We start from the raw sequence: 19,681 nt of genomic DNA on the forward strand, positions 1-19,681 counted from the left end.
TAAACTTTACCTTTATAACATTGCACTCGGGCTTCATCGCCAAACATATAGACTCTGGTTTGATCGACAATGAATCCGTTCTTGATTTCAGGAAACTTAGGACAGATAGCTTTAGAACAAGTTGGTACTTCACCGGACCATGTTCCATTGCTCATACAAAGCAGTACAGGTTGGCCAGATCGAACGTAGCCGGGTTCACATTCGAATCGAACTATTGTACCATAACTGCGACCACCGCCATTCAGTATAGTAACATTAGCATGTGGGACATCAGGAAGTGCCACACATTGTGATGCTGAAATTAAAAAATAATAATTCAGATGTCTGTGACAAAGAGTTAAAACATTCGACCGGTTCTCGAAAATTTACGTAATAATTGTGTTTATAAATCATTGTTTTGAGTTTTTTATGTAATTAGTTAATTTTGAATTAAGTACCAAGACAAGTCGGAGTTCTTTCCCATCTTCCATCCGATAAACAAGAAATTCTTTCTATTGGTTGTCCGGTTGGGAATGCAAATCCAGCATAACATTGATAAGTTGCTACACCCCTGTAAGTTACGTTCGTTGAGCCAATAGAAAATCCATTATCGATTTGAGGGACCGGACCACAATAGACCTCTGCAAATGAATTAGAATTAATTAAAAAAATTAAGCACATAGAAAAATTAAAAATCTAATATTATGTTATATTTCAATGTACAAGAATTATCAAATTACCTTGGCAGCTTGGAATATAGGTAGTAGACCAATTTCCGCCTTCTAAACATTGTGTTGTAATTCTAGATTTTCCAGTGGCAAATTCTTGACCGATTGGACATGAAAATGTTATAGTTGTACCAAAAGCAGTATCTCTGTTTGAAGCTAAAGCTCCTGTGCCAGACTTTAATGGAGGACAATCTGAAAATATAAAGCATTTAATAAGATAAAAATGTAATATAAAAGTGTATATAAGAACTGCTTACAATTGAACTAGGGTAAATTATACAAATATAATAATAAAATTACCAGCTGAAAATGTTGCTCTCCAACCTATACTATTATGAAGAGCATCAGACATAAATCGTATTAGCATTTCCCCACTCGATGCAGTTAATGTTATTCTTGGTTTAACAGTGAATCCATTATCAGAATGTAATCGTAAACCACTTGTGCTCGACCCATCAAAAACTTGCACTACATCGGAAGAGTGAATATTGAATTCATTAAATTTTAAGGACAAGGGTCCTCCGTTTGGATTTTTAATTCTGTATAAACATTCCTGATTATTTGGGTAATTGTTGAGGCCGTAAGCTGGAGAAGTGAATGTTCCATTAGCTGCTATTATTGTAGCTCGGCAACCTTGGGAATACCTCATATTAAATCCTCTTTTAGAATCTCCAAGGCTAGTCCGGAAATACATATATAAGTGGTTTGTTGTCGATATAACTACTTTTTCATTTTCATCACCAGGTCCAGTTAGTCGGGCAAGAACTGAACTAGATGGAGTGTTTCCGTCTTTAATAACAATGTAGTCTCTGTTCATTTCCAATTCTAAATCTTCTATTTCCAATGAAACTATCCTTCCAGGTTGTGCTTCAATAATATACATGCATTCCAAACCACCAGGGTAGCTGTTAGGATAACCAGGTGATGTGAGAACCTGACCTTGAGGAGTTGCTCTAAGAATACCTCCACAGTTTGATGATTCAGTCTTCCATGAGGCACGAAAACCTTTTCTTTCAACGGATCCATCTGAGCTAAATTTGATTATCATAAAGTTAGAAGCAGAAACATACAGTTTATTAGATAAATCTTGTTTTCCTGATAGTGTAGCTAAGTTGACAGATTTATCTTCAGTTCGACCACCTACTAAGATTTGAACAGTATCAAAAGACTTTTCAGTTTCAAAATCTTGGAACTGTAGTACGATGTTTTGTCCTTGAGGTCCTTCGAGTGTCCATTTACATTCACTGAAAGGTGCATATTTGTGAGGATAGTTAGGGCTTTCTACGACATCACCGCTACTAGCCATATAAAAATGACAATCAGTAGCACAGTCCATTTCGTCAGATGAGTCACCACAATCATCTTGTTTGTCGCATTTGAAGGCTGCATTAATGCATCTTCCGTTAGAACAATGGAAGGTTCCTGCGAAGGTATCAATTGTTAAAAGTCTCTAAATTACACCTTTTTTTGCTTGGTGTCAATTAAATTTACTATATAAATAAAAAAAATATTTTTAAATTTACCGATTTGATAAGAATGCAAAAATAAACTAATTACCTGCAGGACAAGCGGAAGCTCTGCACATAAAAGGAAGTAGGGTTTCACATGTTGTTAATTCCCAAGATTGTCTTTCCGATGTAACGTGAACATCCACACATTCACCATCTTTGGGATTCGGTTGTCTGAGGTCCCAAAATCCTGCATATTGTGAAACTAGAGTCCCTGCAGCTGATTCTAAGGTATTTGTTCTTAGGTCGTCAACAGTTGCAAGGCCAAGCCAATAGTGAGTGTTGCTAGGTGTAGATGGTACCATGCTTGCGGTCATGTTATTTTCAGTGTAACTGTCTATAACCATCAGCTCACTTCCATATCTGAAAATAAATATGAAAATGTTGTAAGTTTCTGATAAGTTAGTTAACATTGTAAGTAATCTCAACTTGTAAAAAGTTTTTTTCTTGAAATATCTAATTACAATCATACCTTCGGCATAATTCCGCAGCTTTATCCCAAGAATGTCGGATATTAAAAAATTTATAACAATGAAGGCCCTTTAACTCCCAGCCTGAAAAAAAAAACTTTTATTAAAATACTGTTAAAGGTGGGAGGGCAGCATTAATTAATAGGAAACATAACTTAGCTGGAATATACTTAAATTTATACAATAGATCGGTATGTGTGGGTCTAATAGAAGTAGAAAGAGGTCATGAAAAGGGAAAAGACGATGTTGACTAAAATATAGAGTAATATTTTTTTTGTTTTTGCTAGAAATTTTATTATTATCGACATTGTAAATCCATGTATTTTAAATTTGTTTCAAAGTTGCATTACCTTTACAATACCGAGAAATTTCCATGAATATTTTGTAGAAAATAATGTAGGTAAACAACTCATTCTTATTTGACGCTTTCTCTTTGGTAAGGGAGTGTCGTATTATGTGTAGAAAATCGTAAATAAACAGTCACACTAAGCATAATTATGAGGTTGTCAGTTCTCACTTAAAAGAAAGTATTGAATGATGTCTAGAATAATTAATTACGATCAGATAATGATCGTCTAAGTTTTACTTCAAAAAATCAGCTTACAGCTTCTATTTTTGTTTTGTGGTGATGTTATGATTTTATATGATTATTTTTTAAGTTGACACTCCATACTACTTAACATTATTTCAGTAGTCATTGGTCTAAAGGGTACTTCCGTGCGTGTGAATAAAAACTAATAGCGACAAATAGAGCGTGTGAGTTCGTCGATCAGCGAAGACTGCGATGGATCCACGCTTCACTGCACTGCGCAACTCGATGCAATGTTTGACCTACTTGTACTATGTTTCTACGGCGAAATTCAACAAACTGCCATTTTGTTCTCGGCATAAATATTAGTCTATGAATAAATATTAAATCAGTGGCGTTATAAGTTAAACTTGTGCATGTTTACTTGTTTTTCAAATAAGATCAGTGTTGTTGTGTTGTTTATGTAAAGTTTGTGCAGGAAGTATAATATTTCTTGGTTAATGTCAAAGTCAATGGCGTTCGTAGCTTCTACGATTATATTACGATTGCATACAGACAACATAATATAATATATACTATCTTTAGATTTAATTATTCATATGTATATTATTATATACATTTTAGATCAAGATATATAATTACTCATTATATATGAATTAACTATTAGATATTATATTTCTACTTTATATTTTGTTGTTATTTACAATATTACCAAATATTGCATTTAGTTATAGTAAAGTTATAAATAAACAAATTTATACATTCTGAGTATTTTTTAGAGATTATTACATTATAAAATTTAAAGAGCTAAGAGTTGATTACTAAACCTAGACTGTAAATAAATTATTAATAATTAAATGTGAAAAATCAACGTATTCACGAATTTGTGCGCAATGTAGAACATTACATTGCATAAATACCTGTTAAATAAACTACTTATTGGAACCTGTAATATAGGCACCACTTATTTTTTTACCAATTAAAAACAATAATTAGAGCTACATTAAAACAGCTGCAATTTTCTTTTTAAATGCCAATTGTACTTGTGGAGTTATAAATACTATATACATATGTGATGCCATGAGGACCCCTGCAGATCTTAAAGAGTGGACATATATTATAATGTCTGAGTATAATGTAAAGCGTCGAATGCATGCATGCATACATACATGCATAGTATGTAATAGTGTCACAAAGTTGACAACTTGACATTTAGTTGAATTATGTGCTTGTCCCGTCTTGATGATTTATTCTTACTTAAAATCAAAATATTGTATATTGAAGTACCTACATTTTTATAATCACTAATGAATATTTACTGTATTAGGTTAAATTTAATACAAAACTATCATCATAAAACCAAAAGAAATTCAGAAGTTTACAATAGCGGTAGTTTAGAATAATCTTGTTTATACATCGGAATAACACAGGCTATAATTTATAAATATATTATGTGAATAATACTTGACAACCAACCCCTAAAACGCGTCTCTGGCGAAACCTATTATTATTATATATTATTTAACAGTCTTAGTTTAGTTTACGTATGTATCTTGTGTGAAAATTAACGAATACTAACTGCAAACTATTTAATTATCTATGTTATCTATTTATTTTGTTTATGCGGTTGGTTGTAAATAGATTTATTGTCTTTATTTATAGAGGTATTAATGAAATGTGGAATTAGGATATTTTTTTCATAATTCAAGGACTTTAATTATTCGTTGTATTTCTATTAATCGAATATTCTGTATTGCATTTGGAACCTACCGCAAATTATTTTAATAATCACGAGAAACGTTGTAAAATAGATCCGTTAATTTGCGTTATTTATAGTTATATTTTATTCCCATAACAGTCACGGGTGAGCAGCTTCGTAACTGTAAGACGAGAATCGGATTCACAGTTCAAACGTCTTGCCAACACTAGAGTTCGAGGCTCGTGTGTGAAGTGCCTCCTTTGAGATTCTATAGCCCTGGATCTACCGGAGATTGAATTACGAATTAACAATCCATTTGCAGGCTTTGTGGTCCAACGTGTGTGTATCTAAAACCTACGGATTTAATGCAAATGGTTGTGTATGCTACATGCGTTTGGTTTAATATATTTATGTATTATGAATTTAGAATTGAAATTCATATTCTAATTAACAATTTAAATTTTATTGTTATCAATTTAGATTTGACTTTTTATGAAATGTTTTAATATTTACTAAAACATATTTTACATTAATATAACATTAATAATGCAGTCGACATACATCCCTGGTACAGAAAAAACGTTTCAAATAATAAAAGGGTTATAAAAAAAATACAAATTTACTTTTATTTATCTAATATGCTATTTAAAATATGTTACTCAAAAGTCTGCGGTGAGTCACACAAATATGTATGTATGTGACTGTTGTGTCGCCTTTCACTTATTATGAATGAGCTTTCAAGGTTATTTGTAACGCCTTCATCAATCGACATAGATATTCAAGATACTTAAATGTCGAAATAGAAAAAATCAAAATCAACGTATGCTTGATATAATTAGACTTATTTATTCAAATTTCATTTTGAAGTATTATGGTACCAATTATAAGTGATTCCTTACATCAAATGCCGCCAATAAACTTAGAAGTCATCTTTCATCATCAGTCATCGTTCATCTTACCTATTGTGTTGTATTGACCAACACACAATAAAAACACCGTTTTAAGAAAATGCCTTATAATTAGTGAAATATGAATATGTTTCTTTTATATTAATATTTTAGTCTACATTTAACAAATAACGAACAAAATAATAAAATAATAATGCAAACTTTAATGTCTAATTTGACGCTATTAGGATATTATTTGTTTTAAAACGCTGTATTGAAATATATTTTCTTTTAAAAATAAACATAAATACTATTTAAAATATTTTTAACATTACCTATGACGAATTTCCATGCAATCTATCATCCCTAATCTTTCCTCTTTAAAGGATGAATTTCCAAAATCACTATAACAACTATAATAATTAATAAAAAAATAAACACCGACTTATTCATTGAAACTTTAAATAAGAGCCAAACTTTTGTACACACTTTCAACTTAAGTTTCACCTTCTTAGGTGATTATTTTTAAAAATATGTTAAACATCCATGTATAATTCGATTTTTTTAATATCAGTAATGACTCCTATCCTCTGTGTAAATCCCTCAAGAGATGAATTTTGAAAAATCCTTTCATAGTAGGTAATTACCGGTCTAAAAGGACACCTGAGTAAAATTACTCGTTAAACTCATTGGTTTAGGCAGTGTTTTGTATATAATTTAGTCATTTAATAATGTTATTAATTCGATCCATAAATATAAGTACAGTTTTAATAAAGGGATTGACATGTAGCATTATTTTATATTAATATAAAAGATATATTCTTACAAAATTTGAATTTGGAACTTGACTTCAATACAAATATTTAAAAAAAAATGGAATCCATGAAAATATAATTTTTATATATTTTACAGTTATCTCAAGCTGATTTGGCCTTACGTCATTAGACTATTCAGGTATAATCACGATTGCACAAAGAACTGCCGCCTTGCTTCTAAATGCATTATAAATAAATAATTCTGTAACTTGTTCGTTAACTTATACCACAAGTTACCGTGCATGCATTAGCTGCCTTTCAGCCAATGAATATGTAAAGCTCTTCTTACGTACACAGCAACTCGTTTAAATCTAATTTAAGTATTTTCAAACTCACGCTTCTGACTATTTCGCCTTATGTAAAATAATATTTGGTAAAAATTATGGCTAAATCACGAGAATCTTAAGTTAGAAGGTTAAACCAATTTAATTTTCATTTGCTTAATTCGTGTTTTAATTCATCTCGTACTCAGCGGTGATGAAAATCTGCCATATGCTCTGAAATGAGCTCCAAACCTTAGAGGAGAAATTACAAGGAGAGCAGGCCTTAGCCAGGCAGTGAGACTGACAGGCTGTTAAAGTAACAGAACTTACAGTAACTTTACTTTTTGTTGCATTTAATTTAGATGATAATTGCTGTAGTTTTAATTGCTTTATATCATGTGTATATATTAAAATTGATGAACGGTGAAACCTTATATTATATGCTATACTTTTATGTTATGTAATATTATACAATTACATAGCAGTTATAATACAATGGTTACTGTTTGTAATGACAGCTTTTACCGCGAAATATGCATTGGTGCTTGATGAAGCGGAACGTCCATTATTGTTAATAAGGAGTATATCATATAGCACAGTTGTATATGTAGGTATATATATAAATGCACTAGTGTGTGTGATAATACCTACTAGTGTGTGTGTGTGTGGGTTTTATTCGACTCATATAGATAATACGTGTTATTGAAGATAAACAGGAAAATAAATAATTTCCAAAAATGATCAATCTTATTATGATTTTAATTTGAATTTTTGAATAGATGACCGCAGACAACCAAAATTCATGATTATAATACACGGAACACTGTAACAATATTCGCTTGTGTTTCTTTGATATCAAGAGATCTTAACAAAATAAATATTTTGTAGCATTAAAAGTTTATTTTGTAAAAGTATAGGAAAATTTGTAAAAATATTGTAGAATTATAAATCTTTTTTTAAATAAAAAGAGATAAAAATGGCAGTCAAACAAAATAGCCGTCTTATGGTAAGTGATAACCACAATCCATGAGCATTGGCGCTGTAAATATTAACCGTACCTTACATTTCTAATTCGCAGGCATCCTTTGGAACCAATATTTTATATCCCTTATATTAGTTACTGAGTTACTCGCATCACTTAAGTACTTCTTTTGGGTAGTAGAATATGTGATGAGTAGTCACTCATTAGATTAGTAGATGCAGGCTTGTACAAAGCCTTACTACCAAGTTAAGATTGATCGGAAGAAAGTTTAGAATAAAAATATTTGCCGAAGGAAGGAGATTTATAAGCTTTGTTACGTCATTTTGTTGATAGAATATTTGTACTCTTAACCGTATACCCAACTAAACTACATTATCGACCGTATATTTAAGATTGGATTGTTTATTAATTTTAGCCGTAAGTCGTGTTACTAAGCACCTGACCTAGATCGTGATGTTCCAAATATCACACAATGTGCCAAGTTGAGAATGAACTAATAGGCCTATACCGAGACCTGAGAATATAATCTGCTTCCGAAAACATATATTATATTTAGATAGAAAATATTAGTTAGATGCTAAAAACTACATTTATTTAGCCTAGCATTCAAACTTTCATTAACGTTCGTTATTTTATATTAATTTATAATTACTCGCGTAATTTTGTTGCAAATAAAACACTAATTCGTATAGCAATAGCAGGTTCTTCCCAATTTTTTTGGCATCGGTCAGCTTTAACGATGGAATAACTTTAGAATAATTTTGCTACTCATTACTCCTATTAACAATAAAAACAGTAACAGCCTGTAAATTTTCTTAGGCAAATTCCACCACGCTGCTCCAATGCGGGTTAGTGGATACACATGTGTCAGAATTTCGTTTGCTTTTTCCTTCACCGCTGAGCACGAGATCAATTATAAACTCAAATTACAAGCACATGATGAATTCTAAGTACATGAAAATTTAGTGGTGCTTGCGTGGGTTTGAACCCACAATCATCGGTTAAGATGCATGCGTTCTAAACACTGGGCCATCTCGGCTGTTTCGACGCAACTTGAACAGTAAATCCTAGAATGGTGACAATTAGCTATCGATAAAATAGTCAATAAAACTATTACATATAATATAATAATGTCATGTATATATTTGACTAGAAGGGATAATTCCTTTGGGGAGTGTTGTTAGTTATTTTCAAAACGGTTACATCTATGTATTATAGCGGGTTCGATTAAATTATACGTTTAACATACCAGTCTGGTTGTGATTAAGTTTGAGGTTAGGATAACGGTAAGCTATACGCCAATTACAAATGTAGGTAACATAGATACGTCCATTGATTAGAATGTAGTGTTACAATAATAATAATAATAAGTAATAAGTAACTTTATTCACCAAGAAGAAACAAAAACAAAGTTAAGGTACAAAACCATAAAAAAAAAGTTATACAATATAGTATATTTACTTAATATGTGGACTATTCACACGACAGTGTTTATGTGGATCTATTATTTAAGGCGAGGAGAAAGAATAATAATAAATTCGATTTAATTATTATATAATTGAGAAAGATTAATCATATAAAGACCAATGTTATTTCATATTTGTGCTTAAGTAAAATTATATTGGTTAACCAATCGACCAATCACGTTCTTAGAGTGTGAGAGAGAAAGATGTATCTCCTTTTATGTATTTATAGTTTAACTAGCTGCATAATATGCTTAAATCGAACGCAAATACAGTAAGATACCACTATTAACAATAGTAACATGTCAGACATATGTATATACAGTTCATTACATGATGTTGATGTGCAGTTTAATATCAGAATATTACCCATTCCAGTTGAATATTTCGGTAAATATAACCCTTTCAAATAAACGGAGCATACAATTCGGCACATCATTAGTAATAACAGTGTTAAACTTCAAATAAAGCTTGAAGCGGGTAAATTTGTACGACAGTAAACGAAGTAAACGAGATCGATTTTTTTAAAAATTCTCATAATTTTTTAGAGCGTTAACACTATTCTATTACTGAATATTTTTCTTGTAGAATTCAAAAAGAAATTCCGGTGTCCAAACAAAGCGAGTTGAGCGTTCTGTCAGTTGCATTCACGTTAAACTATCTGGTGGTTTGGTATTTTAGAACTGAGAGAAAATTCATGTCTATTCTTATCGTTATAAAATTTGTAACGTTAAATGTAATAACCTATCTCATCTATATATTATATAAATAGACTAAGAGAAAAAAGAGTTCAGTACTCTTTCTCTGTTAGTGTTTATCGTTAAAAAAATAATTAGTAATTTATATATATTCCTTAAAGTATCAGTAATGATTATGTTCAAATAAAATATCCCCTGAGCGTACTACATAAATATGGACGTGTGTTTGAGTTTATTAGACTTAGACATAGTTTGACCGATACCATGAAAGTTATTTTTTACTAATTAGTTTAGTTTCGCATCTCCGTCAATTAACACTTCATGTTTTCATTGCAGCACATTAGTACTGTTAGATCGATCCAATGTTGTCGTACCTCTACACAAGCAGACAAATATCTTACGGGTTTTGCTAGTACTATGTAAATTAGGTTAGGCGGTAGAAAATACATTAAGCTCAAAACCTGAGTGTTTATTTTTAATTGGATTTAAATAAAGAATATAGAAAACGAAGAGTCAGCCACCGAATGCTAAGGAATGAAATGTGGTTTCCTAGTAGGATATCATTTTTTTTTATTAAAATGATGTACTAGCTTATCTCTCATTACTTGAGGATCGAAGAGAGCGCAAGAATTTCTAGCCTCTTAATTGACAATAGCGCGTCTATTAGGTCAACGCTTAGGAAATTTATATAGGACGTATTTTCAATGACTAATTGAATAGTTTTACAAGTTTTAATAACGACGGAACTTCTGGTTTTTATCGAGCGTGTCTGAATATTAAACGTCCAGCTCCAATTAAATTGAACATAAACGTGGCCTAGTTTTTTATATTCATATTCATTAATAATAGTATTTAAAATATCATTTCTGTAGCTCAACTAAATTATATAAAGGCGGAACATTTGACTTATTTCTAATACTCCCTTGTTCATATAAGTGTGTTATTTTTGTTATTTCGCAAGGAGTTAGATTTAGTCGTCACACTGAGCTTCTTGTAGCAAACTTTATTATCCAAACAAAGACAATAATGTGTTCGTAGTTTGTAAACTGCCGGGAACTAGCAAAAGTTACTTTCAAGATATCTAGAGAATCTACTACTAGTTGGTAATTCAAGCGCAAGCAATTCTAGTACATAATGTTACGAAATAATTAATTTATATAAAGTTTTTTTTTTTTTCATTAATATTTTATTGCTTTTATAGCGATTGTTCGCAACAGTACTTGATTATTGTGTATGAATGTTCGTATAAAAATTGACGATCTACTTCATCCCTTTCAAATCTAGTTTTAAAACAAATTTCATCAAAAAAATAAAATATATCAGAAGTTTCTGTATCGAGTTTTCAGTATTTTATCTATAGAATAACAGCAAACCGTGATGTCATGTTGTTGATGGGACGATGTCTGGGCTCGGTGGTCAATCTTAAATGAGACTAGCCAACTGTGCAGGACATAAAAATATGTGCCGCGACCACAGGTGTACACGCATTTCTTATTCTTACACGGGCGGATTGTGTTTAATTGAAGGACTTATGTCGTTACTTACTACTAGGTACAGGAGTTTAAACGCTGTTTATTTCCAAACTTGAACTTGAACAAAAATATTGAATTCGATTAAACATTAAGTTCGAAACCAGAACCATAGGGTGTATACAGTCTTTAGACTAAAGTTTAAATTAATACAAGAAATATATAATATTTTTACCAGCTTTAAGAAATTATTATAATATTACCACATTTATTAAGATTATATTCTCAAGACTTGCGGAATCACGCACGATTAATCGGGTATCGAATAACAATGTTAATTAAACACGTCTACGTAATTATGTTACATCAAACAGATTAAACTGATTATTACATAATTTACTTTTAAAATAAGTCTATTTACTTTAAGCTCATCATAATATGGTTACATTAAATAAATACATACAGTAGATCAACTTTTATGAGTAGTATAATATAAATCAAAGGATCTATCTTTCTCTGTCTGTATCTACGCTTTCTTCTCCTAAACTTCTCAACGGATATTAATACGGTTTTCACTTATAAAAAGAGCGATGATCGAGGAAGGTTTGTATATATAATTTGTAAAGATTTTGTATAAAATTACTGAACTATGACATGCTTTCAAAAAACTGTGATCCAAAAAACTGTTTTGGTACGCTTCCATGGCCAATGTTGGCTCAACCTTCGAAGATAAATCAAAACCATACTAGAAGTAGGTCTTAAAAAGGTTTACAGAAAAATTACTCATAATAACTATTTTCATCTAGTACTAATTAGTAATAACTACAGGTTATTTGTAAAACCATTTTCTTATCTATACCACGTCTTTTACTCGATAGCTTTCGAATACTTTGAACAAAATATGAGCGACAGTAAAAATAGTTCGTTACTAAACGGGTGCAATTATTCGCTGTGTCAATAAAAAAATTGATCTTGGCTGTTAAAATTATCCAGGCTTGAATCTAATTGTGGACACATTTTGATGGAAATTTAACAATAATATTAATATTTATATAATTGAATTATGACATACATACCTATACGAATTAATAAATAAACAAACTTTATATATAAAATAAATATACTTACATATTAATTTTTTGCCAATTTAACTTCCAATTTTCTTTATTAATAAATTACACACGAGCAAAGCCGGAGCTGTTTGCTAGTAATTAGGTAAATTACGTCAGTAATTAATCGTTATAACAATACGATAATAATTTATAGGTATATGTTTCATTGAAGGGTAAACTCATCTCCGCATAAAGCATTGATGTATTGTAAGTTTGAGCGTCGATGTGAGTTAGTTAGCAGGGGTAAAATTCGTAAAACCGATCACATCAGAATTAAGTGCGTCTTCAAAAGCATAAATCTTTATTACTTTTGTTATGCGAATATGATCTTTTTCGCAAACGTAACAATTTGTAATTTCATATAACCAAATACATTCGCCAAATTGACGATAAATTGTTTTTTTTTAAATGTCGATCTTACTTTTAGATTGTGTCGTATTATAGCAGAATTTCATCGCATACGTGCAGGTTTTCTTACGAAGTCTATGCCATGTAGGAGATAAATTATAAATACAAATCAAGCTCACGATAACTCAATGATTCACGTCTTGTCGAAGCCGCATTCTTCGGTTAATATTCACGCGTTCTAATCTCTGGCTATTTTTTCCTATGTACAGCTTTCATTTACCATTAATACTGTGGTGTACATTGTTACAAAAGCGTAACAATCATTTTATATAGAACCGTAATGGACATTTCTGCTTCTGAATACTAATTTCGGAGTTCGTAAAAGTTGAATCGGCCATATTCAAGCCAAACAGTTTCGTGATTAGATTTCCGAATTACGTAATTAAGTGGAAGATGTCTGATCGTCTCGCCAAACCTAATGCCATCATCATCATTCGCTTGCCCTTAGCTCATTTATTTTTGGACAGCTTGGTGTTTGAAGTGCATAGAGAGAGTCTGGTAAACTTTAACGGCCAGCTTGGGCTAGCAAATTGTCAAGGCATGCGCTGACAATTTGCTGGTGTTGCACTAATATATTGTACTATACAGGCTTTTAATGGTTTCCCAATGTTTTTAAACAAAAATATATATTATTATTATTTATCCGCGATATATATTGTAAATGCGAAAGTGAGTTCGTTTATTTGATTGTTTACGTTAAATTCTCAATAAAAAAACATTAATTCCAAATCTAATTTACAAATTGTAAAACTATTAATATTTAATATTTACATAAATATTATATGAGTATTGTATAGTTTAGTAATAATGTGCATTTAACTTGCACATAGCTTTATTTCTGAGGTGATGATTGTTAAAGACTGAGTAATATCATATACCCCATGGGGTTTGGCATGCTTAATGCCACTAATCTTCGAGTATCCCATTTACCTTTTAATCTTTTAGAAAAAAATTACGTCATAAGAATATCCGTAGTTGACATTTATTGTAATTATCTCAGAAAATGTATTGGACCGATAAGCTCTATTGGGGCGCCAGAGCACTATCATTGTATAGAGGTTATTGATGTAATGGTTTGATGAATTGCAGAGATTGACTCTGTGTTGTCATAATCTATCAGATCGATGGTTTGATATTAGCAAAATTAATTAGGAAAATGGCTATGTATATAATAGTGAACGTAAGTAATTAAATAGCTGCTCGACAACAAGCGAATTGATTAATGGCGACTACACACGGTAACGATATATCGTAGCGATTTACCTGTGCAGTCCATTTGCGCAGTTTTAACCAACGTGGGTTAAAACTGCGCAAATGGACTGCACATAATTACACTGGTATCGTGAATCGTCTTCAACGATTTCGATCGCAAAATTAATCGGTGGCAGTGTCATTTTCTATTCGGTAAATCTTTGTCAATTGCCTCTGCACAGTTTTATTGTAGCTTACAGGCGGCTTCTAGCTTCTGTGGAGATCGACGCAGAAAGCGGTACTGTGTGGAAAACAGTGCAAACTAAAACTGCTACGATATATCGTTGTCGGATCTAGCAAAATGTCATAAGATAGTTTCAATATTTAATTAAAAATGATTCACCTTTTTAGATTCTCATGTTCTAAGTGCTGGGCCATCTTGGCTTGTTTGACTAAATATTTGATTTGAATAAATAAAAATTATCTTATTCTCAATATATATTAAACGAAAACGTATATCCATAGTATATATAACTTGATTATCACCCAGAGCTTCGAGATCATTAGATTAACTCTCCGATTATTCTGCGTGAATTGTCGTTCTCAACTGGGAGTAAATTGGAATCAGCCTCATCTTTCGGTAAAAATAACGAACGAGTTTATATTTTTATATTTCAATCTTAGTAAAAGTCAAAGAGCATTTCTTAGATTTGTGGCAAAATATTTAGCTGTGTTTTTCTTATTTCATAACTACGGGAATTACTTACCCCGAGAAGAATGCATTGACTCTCCGGAATCAGATACTTGGGTTTGTAAGTTTACCTTTACTTCTATTTATTTATACATGTATATCATACTATTTTAGTCATCGACCATCTACACACTGTAATCGCGATGTGAAAGTTCTCTGTCTATCAGATTTGTAACCTTGCCTTTTACTTTTAATAACTTTTCAACACATGGAAATAGTCAGCATATGATACTAAGTCGTAACTTTATTTAGTTTGAGTTTCGTATACGATATCTTGTTCTCAATCTGTGTCATACTCTTATGTATGTATTTCTAGTAGGTACATTCGCAAGAGGCAATTTCCTTACATCAATTATGCGGTTGATGAAGATCCCTAAGACCGGCGACCCGCGTAATTTATTTCGCCTCGGCAGACTGTCTGTCTATGGTTAGCAAAATATTAGAATGTTTAGACATTTCAGGACAGACAGGCTTTAATTAATAAGTAATTATAACATTTCAATATTTATTATCGTACCATAATAATTTATATTTTTTATTAAAATACAATTCGTCCCACATTCCAACGGGTTAAGTTAAAAAAAAAAAACCTTGTAAAGTAAGAATGTATTTAGTAATGACTTCGAAATATAAAAGCAAAGATGTATCATGATTGGTGTTATATAGTCTATAATATGTTAAATCAGGGTATAAGCTATTTCTATTCCAAATTTAAACCAAACAAGTTCAGCTGCTTCTGCGTTTAAAAAATCTACGTTCTCAAATGTTCACCAATTATCGTGGCGATTGGTTGAGCGGTATAGAAGTGCATGTTTTGCAGTTCCATCAAGAGGCAAGCTCAGGGCCGGATTAAACAAGTATTTAAATTAAACATTAACTATTATTTATAACATTAAATATGATTATATTATTAAATGTTAAACCAAGGCAATGCTAGTCATTTTTGTACTTTTAAACTCTCTAAAATATTTTTTTTTACAACAATACAATTTCATTCCTTATATTTTAATTATTTCATAATTGATCTTATTTAATATATTTCGTTACCAATAATTTGTTTAAAGTGCTATATCAAATTTTTGATCTTTTGGTCTACACTGCCTAATGAATAATTCGGTCCTGGATACACACATCATACATACTTATGTGCCAGTTTGGTGATGTATTAACTATAAATAGATATAAACTATCATATTATTAATTATTTTTTAAAATATTAATGTGGATATTCGGTTTATATATGAAATATTATAACAAGTTACTTGCATTTGTTATATAGTCAGGTCTTTGCATCTTCAACATCTGAATTTAAGCGCTCGAGTGCGATGTGCATTCAATCATAGAATTTCTGATCAAAGAAGTAAGCGTTGGATTGCGTCTGAAAATTGACACTCGTGATTCAATTCTGATGAATCAGTATAATTCTGTAATTCTGTTTTCTTTAATATAACAAGACTCTGTCATTTTATTAAGATTTTCTAAGCTCCTCATATTTCCAATTTAGTGACAAGATAACAGACAAAAACGGTTCATACCGAGAAAATAAAATATATTATAATGTGAATCAAATTTCGAAGGCATATAATTAATTAGTCAAATGTCTATCCATATTATATAGCTAGACATTTTGCATCATCATTGATTTCAGTTAATTCTACTCGAATAATTCTTTCTGCGTTTGATAGTTCGTTTATTCAGAAAGGCTTGACGTTACGACGACGGCGTATAAGTAGCAGTGCGGTAATCTCCAAAGCGAATATACAAATACATATGAAACAGTCATGTACATATATTCTTGAATTAACACGGCTGATTCTACGGGGCATAGATAATTTATAGTAAATTGAGGTTAATCTAATTTATATACGAATGACTTTGCTATAGTTAATTGGATTTAATTTAATTCTTTAACAGCGTATTTTGTTTATTGATTTTATTGTAGCTTATTTTTATTCATTAGGTGGAAGGACTTTGTAGAAAAGTCCGTATTTAGTATCAAATCATTAGTTTTTCTATTGCTAAGTCAATTTATTGTGGTTTTAAGCTTTAGAGAGCTGACACTCTCTCTCTCTCTCTCTCACTCTTTCTCACACGTTATTTCAAGCTCAAGAAACAAGTTTTCCTCGTTGGCAGAGCATTGGCACTGTATGAAAAGATTAATATTTCTTCAACGTCTAGTGTCGGTGGTCACATCCCTTTAAGTGGTCGGAATAATTAAAAATATTTATAGGTTATTATTACTGATATATAATTAAAGTGAATCAAAACAAGAATAGAAACTGTCGTATGTAATTTTAATACTAGAAATGTATTAACTAAGCTTTCAGTTTACGGAACAAGTTTCTAAATTAATAAGTGCATTTGAATGCAAGGCACGAAAATAAGCAAAAGCAGTTGAGTTTCATCATACTAATGTTATTTGGAAACCTAAATAATCCGTATAAAGCGGGTTCAACAATAACTCATCAAATAATTTTCTTTTAGTATATTTCCTTTAACATAACATAAATTATATGTATAAATAGTATACGATGTCTGCCTCTGTCGGTATCTCGGCTTAACTATGCCGGTGTTTTGCTCAAAAACTGTTTTTGTACGCTTATATAGCGAACGCTGGCTAAACCTTAGCAGAAGAAAGTCTGCAATAACACGTGTCTAATTAAAGCGTTGTCGTATTCTAATTTGAATTTATAAGCCGTGGACAACGGCTTTTGATCTACGTTTCGCTATACAATTACTGCCAAACCAAATTTATTATTATTATTAATGTTTATAATTTTTATAATTTATTAATAATAAAATATATAAATATATCTACTCAATATTAATAAATTGCACCCGTGCGCAGGCGCGGCGGATCGCTAGTAATGAAACTAAATAAAATCGAACCAACTTTGTTTCACACTTTACGCCATACTAAAATCCTTAAAGAAAAGTAAAGTCAACAGTAACAGTCCGTCCAGTCCACCACGTTCTTCCAATGTGTTTCGGTGGAACACACACATGTAGGAGATTTATATCTGACACATGAGGGTTTACTCGCGTTGTTTTTGCATTACCGTAAAAAATTAAGCACAATAAAAATTCAGTGATGCTTCCAGCTGTCTGTTTTTAACCGAACTCCAGCTCGGCCATCTCGGCTCATATAATAAAACACTTAACAATGTATAATGATTCTGGTACGCACATATGGCTGTTAAACCAATTATACAATAGTTGGTATTTCGTATGAAATTTTCACCATTAACGCACATTGTCAAATATTATGCGGGTTATATCAGTGTATACAGGCTTTTTGAAAATGTATTTTATAAATCAACTTACCATTCGGACAGGTGAAGAGGTTGCCCTGAAAAAAGAATTATGAATTAATATTTTGCAACGTATCTACATTACAGTTTTCGTTTGTATAAAAATTGTAAAAATGTAAGCGCTTAGGTTTTAATTTGAGTAGATTTTACTTATTTAACACACAAAGCTTAAAGTGTACAAAGGGTACGGATTCGCTTTACGGCTTAGTTTTATAAACTATTATATAGTTTTTTTAATAAAAGATACACATCTGTTTCGTATTTTTGTACAATTATTTGAGTTATATATGAATTCGTATCATAATTTCTATTGGTACTGGTTAGTAGGGCTTTCTAGGGGTTTGGGTTGTTACCATTCACTCACATAAAATATTTCACCGTCAAACTTAACTTAGCAATACTGAGTATTATAGTGTTCCGGTTTGAAGGATGCATAAGCTAGTGTACTCACAGGCACCAGAGACAGAACATATTAGCTACCAAGGTTGGCAGCGCAATGGCGTTGTAAGGAATGGTTAATATTTCTTACACTGGTGGCGGTGGTGATAGGTGCCTATCTATTTTCAATAAAAAAAACTCGTTGTTCCTTTGACAATAAGTATGGAAGTCGTGATATCAAGTATTTGGACCGGCTTGCCAAACAGGGAAAGTGAGATCGAGGCCGCCCGCCACCCGTGACCGCATTCAGATATATTGAAACTAACAAATGTTACGGAACAAACTAATTGGATTGAATGTATAATGCTATTGTTTTAGGAACGTTTCAATTGCTCGATACAAGTTTCATTGTATGTTATATTTTTATAAGCTGTTGTGTTTTGTTATTTTAGTGATTAAATAAGGAGTTGTTTTTGCATTGTTTAATAATAGCGGTAATTATATTTAAAGTTAAATCGTAAGGTTCGTTATTAATTAAATATGTGGATTGATTTTACTCAATAAATGTAAATAATTTTTAGTATTAACTTTTTATTGTATTCTTAAACTAATTTCAAAGTAAATTTCATTCTTATTTTCTATTTAAATATAAAATAAAAATGAGGGTATGATATAATATTTAGGTTGTACTAGAGCTTTTTATGTACACCCCTTCATGGGTTTACAGATATTAAATAAAATAAAAGTAATATTGCAATAACTGATATTATCTATAATATCGTCGATAATAGCGACAATATCGGCATTTTTATTCTGAAAAGTAAACGGCAAAATGTATATAGGTGTACTCATTTTAACGAGATGATTCATATTTCACATTTTCATACAATACCCCTATCGTAACTATACAAATTGTTCGATATGGAAGCTCAATTTTCAACACATCTGGACTTTACGATTATACTCGTATTCAGAATTGCAACATACTTTTTTATTATCTATTCGCGGTTGTATGCCATAATAAGCGGAAACATACAGAT

At 31.2% G+C, this 19,681-nt stretch overlaps 1 protein-coding gene across 3 annotated transcripts in view; it reads right to left on the reverse strand.

Annotated features, from left to right (window-relative positions):
- LOC125065374 (sushi, von Willebrand factor type A, EGF and pentraxin domain-containing protein 1) overlaps positions 1 to 19,681 on the reverse strand; it is a 61,592-nt gene that overhangs the window by 14,583 nt on the left and 27,328 nt on the right. For all 3 annotated transcript variants that reach the window (XM_047672942.1, XM_047672941.1, XM_047672940.1), the window contains exons 3-9: positions 18,277 to 18,301; positions 2,688 to 2,769; positions 2,265 to 2,578; positions 1,008 to 2,129; positions 720 to 899; positions 438 to 620; positions 11 to 295 (exon numbers count right to left, since the gene is read on the reverse strand). In XM_047672942.1, the coding sequence (XP_047528898.1) occupies positions 11 to 295; positions 438 to 620; positions 720 to 899; positions 1,008 to 2,129; positions 2,265 to 2,578; positions 2,688 to 2,769; positions 18,277 to 18,301 (2,191 nt within the window). The remainder of the gene's footprint in view (positions 1 to 10; positions 296 to 437; positions 621 to 719; positions 900 to 1,007; positions 2,130 to 2,264; positions 2,579 to 2,687; positions 2,770 to 18,276; positions 18,302 to 19,681) is intronic.

This window comes from Vanessa atalanta, chromosome 7 (assembly GCF_905147765.1).
Source record: "Vanessa atalanta chromosome 7, ilVanAtal1.2, whole genome shotgun sequence".
Taxonomy (NCBI): domain Eukaryota; kingdom Metazoa; phylum Arthropoda; class Insecta; order Lepidoptera; family Nymphalidae; genus Vanessa; species Vanessa atalanta.